Below are 8,689 nucleotides of genomic sequence, written 5' to 3'. Positions count from 1 at the left end.
GCAGATTTCAGTTTTAAAACTCTCTAAAACTTTGCACTCTTGGGCACTGGACAATCTGCTTTCGATTGCTACATGTGGTAGCAGAGGGCACCTGAGACATGGTGGTGGTCTGAGAAGAATCTAGTGGGAAGGCGGATGAGTTGTGAAAGGAGGGTGGGCACAGGAGGCAAAGTGGAGCAGCAGAGGAGTCATGAGCAGTGGGGGGAGATGGGATGGGGTCACAGGAGACAAGGGCAAGGGGGCGATAGGACACACGGATATGGAAGGAGCCGGAGGGTAGTCGGGTGTCAGAGGTAGCACTGCAGTGGGAGCACAGAGGGTGGGAAGGGAGAGAGGCCGACCAGTGCAGCAGGATTCACAGGGGGCTGCAGAGAGGGGGTGTCATAAAAGTAAGGGTGCTAGATGAGGCCCTCTGCACAGAAGTGGGGGAGGCTTGCATGTGCAAGTGCTGTAAATGCAGGCAACACAGGAATTTAACACTACTATTGCCTGCTGACATCACGTTGCTTATTGGACTAGCGACAGCAGAGAGCCAACAAAAAACGGGTTTGTCTTATTTCATTTTTTTGTTACAATTTTTTGGGGACTTTGGTGAAAATTACGGGAAATGTACAAGAGTACAGATTTTGCAATTTTGTTGCATATTGCAAAATCATAAAATCTTTCGTGGGGCGGAGGAGGGATAAGAATAGCTCTCTCTCTCTCTGAGGCAACCAAACACTGTGTTAGGTGCCCTGAGATTCCTTTAACAATATTTTTTGTGATGATGAAAGTCTCAGGTCTAAAAGTTCTAGCCGAAAAAACAACAACCAGATATCACTCAAAAACGAAATGTTTAGTACAAACTTTAATTTAAAAATAGTTCATAGAATAAATAAATAAATACATTTTTCTTTTTCTTTAAAAAAAGATGCTCTTTGCCTCCTCTTGCTTGAAAATCCGACAGGGGCTAAACTCAAGCAATCTTAGAACATTGAAAAGATGGAAAGCAACTGGCATTAATAAATACGTTGTAAAAGGAGAACAAGGTCCTCATAGAAACTGATATCAACTTAAATTACAAACATCAATCTAAGTGCGCTCAGAGCGGGGCCAGCCTTGAACTGAGCCTGTTCACAATGAGTGCAATGAGCAGCCATTGTGGAACTAAAATGAAACTGCTGCCTTCTTTTGATCCAGAACGAAGTCAGATAGTTCACAATTACCTGCTATGCAACCCGAAATCAATAATTGTTATAAGACCACTTTTGCATTCAATTAGAAATGTCAATGGTTGCTATTATTTATGCATTACATATCCCTACGTAATGTACCTATCAATGAACTGAATTTTCTGCCATAGCCCAGTAGTAGTACCCTCAGGGAGTACCTATACCCCATTCCAAAATGGCTGCCGTGTCAGCAGAGTGCTTAATGGTCCTGGCTTCTATTCCTTTTATGTATATTAAATGTGCCTTCATGTTAAAGAGGTTTCTCTGGTTAACCGCTAAAAGTCCAAGGGCAATTGGCTAAATGATTATTTCAACAAATTTGCAGTTCTTATAATCTTACAATTAGAACACAGTGGTCTATACTCGCACCAACATTATGTATAAAGGTGTCTTTTAAATATAAATAAAAACATATTTCTCTCTCATCCACTCATAGTTAAACAGTCTATAAAAGTCCCCCCCCCCTCGCCTGTGTGAGACTGTCCTCTTTCAAACATAAGATGTGCAAAGACTTTGGCTTCACCCTCTAAAACTTTCTAATGGATTGAGCGTATCACAATGTTTTATAATTAATAAATAACATTAATAAAATATGTCCATAAATACGATGTCGACTATGCAAAAATATCACTATCTGGTAGGTTTTCACAGGTCGACTGGAAACCCATTGATCCTAAGTGTATTTTGAAATCTCTGGGGCCTCTGACCCCTTTACAGATTTTGTGGTGCAGTGAGAGAAACCTTGTTCTCTGATCTCCTATGAGGATTTCTGAGAACTAGTGATAACCGTGGATACCCTCAACTTGGTAATCTTTGGCTTAGAGTGCTCTCCTCCTAAACAGCCCTTTGAAGTTTAATGGAACAATGTTCATGGTGGGTGGAATTGTCCCCCTCAACAGCTCATGGTGTGGTCCAAATGTTTGACAATTTTGTGGAGGCTCTTGTGAAACCTGTCCATTGCAACCTTCTCCATCGTGTACGGAGACTTGGCGTACTCTTCTGTCAGGTTCCCCAGGGTGTCCATGTCAATTCTCTTCTGACCGCTGCAGCCCAGCAGTTGGCTAAGGGACTGGAGGATGCGCCGGAGGTTCTCGATGTCGTTCAGGATCTGCTCCATGTTGCCCAGGGGGAGGTTTGAAAGGATTGTGTGGAAGATGTCTAGGGTCTCATCCACGGAGGCCAAGTTGTCCATGGGGCGCTCTCCAGGGATGAAGTCAAGGCCGCTAACTTTCAGATTCTTCAGGAAAATGAACTGTGCAAGAGAAAAAGGACATTACTGTTTTTTGTGCTTAAGGAACATTTGATTTGCAATGAAAAAACACACATTTCACATGTTATTACTAAGGATGACCTCCCAATGTCTACAGATGTCATCACAATACAGGTTATAATGCTCCTCATAATGTCAGACTAGAATACAAAGGATTGACCTAAAATGTGGAAAGTGTAGAAATTATGTACATTTCTGGCAACATTGTCACATGCAATCTATGTGGCAGTAAAAAGTGTTTTATGTCAATTTTGCTGTACTATGTTAATAAATGAAACTGTGATCTTTGCACTGTAGTAATAAATAAACGAATGTGTGGTTATTAGTACAGTTGTCCTAAATAACTTATTGGTCCACATTTCTTTTCAGTGCCTTGTCATAAAAAATGTGAGTGCGTTTACATGTTTGGGTGAAGTTACCAACCATAAATGGTTTTCTTCACAAACTTTATGAAATTGACAAAATTGTTGAAATTCAGAAAGCAAAAGACTTCATGAAGGCTGTGAAGTATAAAAAAAACAAGAGAATGGATAAACTTGTTTACAATCAACAAAAGCCTGTAGGAGAATTCAATCGCATAAAAAAGTTTTTGGGAAATTTCTCCAAGTTGTGAATCTGATTTGGTAGGTAGAATTTTATATATATAAATATAGATAGATAGATAGATAGATAGATAGATAGATAGATAGATAGATAGAGAGATAGATAGATAGATAGATAGATAGAGATTCTAAAGTGCACTATCCTTGTCACAGCCGCTAGGATTATGTAGCAAGGATATCTAAATTATGTGGTATGGCTATCGTACTTATATGGCATACTTCCTAGCAGCCATTGGCTGGCCCTTTCTGGTTTGCCTTGTGGAGAGTTTGAGTGTCATTGCTACTCAATGCAGCCCTAAGCCCTATCGTAGTAATCTGATTGACTAGCAAGTTTAACAAGCAATAGTTGCTCGGAAAAATATACTGCGTGCAATACTGGGAGTCACATTTCCAAAAGAGTAAAGATACAGTAGAGACATTCAAGATGGTAGATACTTAATTAGTACAAGGTCTGTGCCATACTCTGATGAAAACGATGCAGTGGTTTAAATATAAAGTGCACAAGGGGCAGGGGCGCATAGTACGCACTTTGGGATGCTTTAACACAAAAAATCCTAAGGTTTCTAGGGGAATCAGCCAGAAAGGATGCTCTCTCATACGCTGGAGGTCTGTGCTCCACAAAGAGGGGAACAGAGTAGGAATCACAAATTTGACTTAAATAGTTTGTATTTTGGTTTATATTTTAGTGTCGCTGTGACTGTGTTGTGATCCACTCGATAATTCTGTGCTCAGGAAAGAACCCCCTATCTCATTTGAGTCTAGAATATATTTCTGGAGGTAAGGTAATATGGCATTTTTGGGTTCCAGCTTGAACAAAAGGTGTCAATCATGACTTTGGGATTAATATCAATGATCAGCCCCATACCTGGCTGGGGTGCTCCTGCAGTCTGGCCATGATGGTCCTGGTGAGGTTCTTGGCATCTGCCCGAAGCTGGTCGACCATGATTGGCCGACAGCTGAATGCAGGGATCCACATCCAGAAGAATCCAAAGAGCGGGAAGCCAGTGTAGCGCATTTTTTCACAGGTACTTCTGGAGAGGCCTAAACATGGAGAAGACAGAGATTTATTTAGTATGGTGCCACACAAACAGCTGACAGAGCGCTCTGTTTTTCCAGGCCTCTAAGGAGGCTTGCAAGTAGTAAGACATGGCCTTCAGCACAGATAAACTATCTACAAGCAGTGATTCGAATGCAATATGCCGTTCGAGAACATACATAGCAACATGCAAAAACATTGTGCCCAAAAAAATCAACAACCATAACATCATGAAGGTAAGTATATATTCGGTGAAAAGGTTTGGGCAATGTGGCGAGCAGGAGAGAGATGCAGATGGAGAAAGAGAGTGAGAAAGAAATGCTGTGAAAGAAAAAGGGTTTGGAGGACTGGCAGTGGTGAAACAAACTTGTGGTAGAGTTAGCTAGAATGACACAAAAACGAGAGCAACAGACAAGGCAAAGAAAGGGAGAGGGGATCAAGATTGAGGGTTTGAGAGAGAAAAGGTTAGTTGTGAGCTGGTAGATACTGAGGGGTACAGAGAAAGCAAGAAAAAGTGTCAAAGTGTGGAATAAATTCATTAAAGAGCAAATGAAGTGAAGGTGAAAAAATTAAGTTAAGTGTGGGAAAGCAAAGTAACCAGGGATTGAGAGGAAGCATATTGCAAGAAAAGAAAATAGAGATTCAGTATGAGTGTGGAAGTGAGAGTACAAGAGAGGAAATAAGAGCACGAGAGACAGTGAGAAACACATTGTGCTTTATAGGGTTATAGAGAGAGGAGAAAATAGTAAGTGTGATAGAGTGAAAAACTAAGGTTAGGTGAGAAACAGCAAATATTATTATAAACTGGGTGACATAAACTGTGGAAAAGAAAAAGAGGAGACTGAAAAACGTCTTAGACAGAGATCAATAACTAAGAAGAGAGGCTGAAAGTGAGTGGAAGATGAAAAGAGGGGAAAAGAGAACACGAGACTAGTGGCTTAATTTTTATTTTCTGTCAGTTGGTGTGATTTACTCTTGACCTACTCTTGGTTTACTTCTGTCTTACTCTTGAATTATTCCTGATATTCTCCTGACATACTCCTAAGTTTGCGGGAGTTTCATAGATCTACTCTGCAAAACCTATACATCAGGAATGTGGGGGCGAGAATCAGAAGTGAAATTTGCTGTTATTCCTCAGCCTAGTCCACCGACTTAGAATGTCGCCTTTCGGTTTCTCACAGTGTATCCATTCATACATTTGTGCATGATTTGCACAAGTGGAAATAAAATGTACCTGCCGGGATCTGATCCTGCTTTCCCCCAATGTGACCCGTTCAACCGGATTACACTGCTGTGAATTATTAGGTTCCGTTGTGTACACCCTACACTACTCAATAAGCCCTGATGAAGTTCCTTCTGCACAAAGGAACGAAACGCGTTGGCTGGGTGCCGGTTTTAACAAATGTTTTGAATAAAGAAGACTGATGGACTCAATTTGTTCTCTCGAATATTTTCTTGGTGCACCTTCTATTCCAAAGAATCTTTTTGTAACAGTGACACTCTACGATGGCAGGTGCTGGAAGTAGATACACAGGATACTTATGTAAAAAGCAACAGGGATTGAAGCGCTTAACCTTGGTTTGCCATTGTGTGTCTTTTTTGTCTATAGTTAGTGATGTAAGTGTAGATTTACTACTCTTAACTCCACATCTATGCACCCTAAAGATATATATTTTGTTAAGGTACATATATGTGGAATTATGTATAGTACGCGTAAACAAATATATACTCACATTGTTGATATTTTCATCGTCTATATTGTTGTTCCAATATTTTTTTGCAAGATATGTACAACCTGACATTTTATTACCTTACTTCCCCAGCAATCTATCTCTGCTCACACCATGAGCATATCCAATGCTGCTAAACTTTGGGGTTTTATGACTAATACACTAGGAATGCTGGAAAAAGTATTCATATGAGAAATGGCTACACTGAGTGACTCGTTGTACCTCAAATATCTTTAAGCCTCTTTTACTCAACAGAGCAAGAGTGCTAAATTAAAAGGTGCACGTCAACAGGGCAAAAGCGTGCTAAAGTAAAATGGCGCTATCCTGAAGGTGCACGTGTCTCACACTCCGATGCAATCTGAGAAAAATGTATTTCAGTAGCTGAAATGGGAAAGTACAAGAAATGAGGACTCACACTGTGAAAAGGAAAGCCTGCCTGAAATAGTATATACGTGTATATGTATGTGAATGTACCTATGTGCACATATGCGTATATATGAATCTACAGACATGTTAGATGTGACTATTTACTAGCAACAGACATGTATCTCACACACATGAAACACAGATTTCCCACCTTTAAAAGTACAGTATGTAATACATAAAACATATCATGTTTAACCTTTTAGTATGTTTTGATATTACCATCTTTCAGGTGAAAACATGCAACCCAATTAACTCTCAGTAGCATTATTCACATTAGACGGAGCGTGGTTAACAAAAATGTTTTTATATTACAAGTAATAAAAATCATGTCTCCTTTTAGCTGAAATAATCAATTCGATTGGGATATATTTCTAGGTTCTGTCCTGCTGACAGAGAAATAAAGGTTTTGTAACTTCTTCTGTTTCTACAATAATAATAGATAAACTTATCTATATGAGCATAAGTATGTCTATCTATTATGTCTGAAAGACGATATATATCAGTCGCAATCTTCTTATGCCCACAATATCCTGTATACTCAATAGCTTCATTTTTGGGTATTTCTAAAAAAAATGACCAAGCTAATAAAACCAACTGAATGAATCTGAGTGTGAGCTGCGTGCCAACCTTAGTAAAATTGCATTTCGCATTTTTGTTTTTCGCATTCAATATTCTGTATAAAACACGTTTTGGGCACCAACTCTATAATTCGTCCCCATCCCCTTCATTGATCTGCATCATATATGAAACAAAATCCTTTTGATGGCTAAAACACAAACTTTGGAAAGTTTCATCTAGAATGTACGTCATATACGCATTCTTCCATATATATTATACAGTTGCTAGAGCCAACGAGTAGCTATGTTTGAGAAAGTGTTTTTATTGAAAAAGCATATTTGGATTTGCCAAGTGAAGGGGAGGGTGGAAAGTGTATCCTTTTCCAGGTTACTCCTCTTAAGAAGTTTTGCTGAAAGATAAAGCAATAACCTCTGAATGAATTTGCATCAAAGTTGGCAGTAATGTAGAACTTAATTCAGAAAGCGAGATGTAAGCGTTTAAAAAACATGCTAGATGGGCATGAATGGATTAACACTTTGGTATATTTTGTCAACTGAAAAGCCATTTGTCAATTTGCTTGTATCTTTGGCACACCTTGATGTATAATCCTGAAATTAGCAATGATACCCAGTGCAATAAAATTAGGTTTTGTGAAGATACATCCAAGGACTAAATTAAAGAAGGGTCAAAAATATTTTTCATTTAGTAATAACTTTGGCAGCATTTGATTGTTCTGCACAAAATTGGGCAGGGACTCAGCACATTTGATTTAGGAATGTGCGATATTTGCATAATTTGTTCTGGCATAATTATATGGAAATCTAGAAAAAATAAGCAAAATGATGTGTAATTACATGAGATACAAAACTTTTCACTTGGTTCTGTTGGTTAGTGTGAAAGGCGTCCTTGTGCCCATTTTGGATGTATTTCACCCAAAAAAGTGCAAAATATCAAAAGCACTGCAAACAACAGTGCGTTCGTTTTGGAGTCGGACGTACGACGGCCAAGAGTAAAGTAAGTAAATAAATAAATAAAACTATTTACCTTTTCAGCACCACTGCAAAAAAAAATCTTTTTTAATAACATTGGCAGTTTGTGATGAATCTGCACAAATCTTGGCAGAAGCCTGTAAGGTTTGGATTTTAATTAATATGCCACGTTTTGTGTAAACCATCAAGAGTGGGAGTCAAAAGAGGGCAACACACTTTTGAATTGCTTATAACTTTGGCACTGTTTGATAAAACTGTGCCGAGTATAGGTATTTCAGGGTTTTTTCATATCCAATGTGCGATGAGTTAAATTGGGGGGACAATATATTTGATTTTCCATAAGATTTGGCTTAGTCCGATGGATATGAACAAAATTTGGCAGCGACTTAACATGTGTAGCCTACACCTTGTTTTCCCAATGTCATACATGCCCATCAAGGAGGAGGGAATTTATGCTCATCTACTAATAAATGTTCCACCGTTTGATGGATCCACATAAAATGTTGCAGATGTTTAGTGGGTTTAGCTTACTGTTGGTTATGTCTCATACTGGGCACATCTGTTGGAGGGGGAGAAACATAAATGGGATGGCAATTAGAATTTCATTCACTACTAATTTTGGCAATATTCAATTAATCTGTATACATTTTGTATTCTAGAAAATTGAGCCGGGTGCAAGGCCAGGCAAGCCCTGCAACCAACCCCTTCAGTGCATTTCCAAAGGTGGTTGGCGGCAGGGCCTGACTAAATAAAGGCTGAATGGGTACATGGCAGGCTGTGCACAGTGGGGATTGGGCGGCCATGGCGAGTTGGGCACAGGGCAGCAGCGGCCGGTAGTGGGAGTACCGGCCGGGTGGTGACGTGGGG

The 8,689-nt window shown here is 39.5% G+C and overlaps 1 protein-coding gene across 2 annotated transcripts in view; it reads right to left on the bottom strand.

Moving 5' to 3' along the window:
• Window positions 1–202: 202 nt before the first annotated feature.
• The window catches only part of LEP (leptin), a 129,170-nt gene continuing 120,683 nt past the window's right edge, over window positions 203–8,689 (bottom strand). For both annotated transcript variants that reach the window (XM_078656142.1, XM_078656138.1), the window contains exons 2-3: window positions 3,949–4,124; window positions 203–2,463 (exon numbers count right to left, since the gene is read on the bottom strand). In XM_078656142.1, the coding sequence (XP_078512268.1) occupies window positions 2,104–2,463; window positions 3,949–4,098 (510 nt within the window). In that variant the 5' untranslated portion in view covers window positions 4,099–4,124 and the 3' untranslated portion in view covers window positions 203–2,103. The remainder of the gene's footprint in view (window positions 2,464–3,948; window positions 4,125–8,689) is intronic.

Source organism: Lissotriton helveticus, chromosome 1_1, assembly GCF_964261635.1.
Source record: "Lissotriton helveticus chromosome 1_1, aLisHel1.1, whole genome shotgun sequence".
NCBI classification, from domain to species: Eukaryota; Metazoa; Chordata; class Amphibia; order Caudata; family Salamandridae; genus Lissotriton; species Lissotriton helveticus.
The sequence above is the reverse complement of the archived record's forward strand: the minus strand, read 5'-3'. Positions and strand labels throughout refer to the sequence as shown.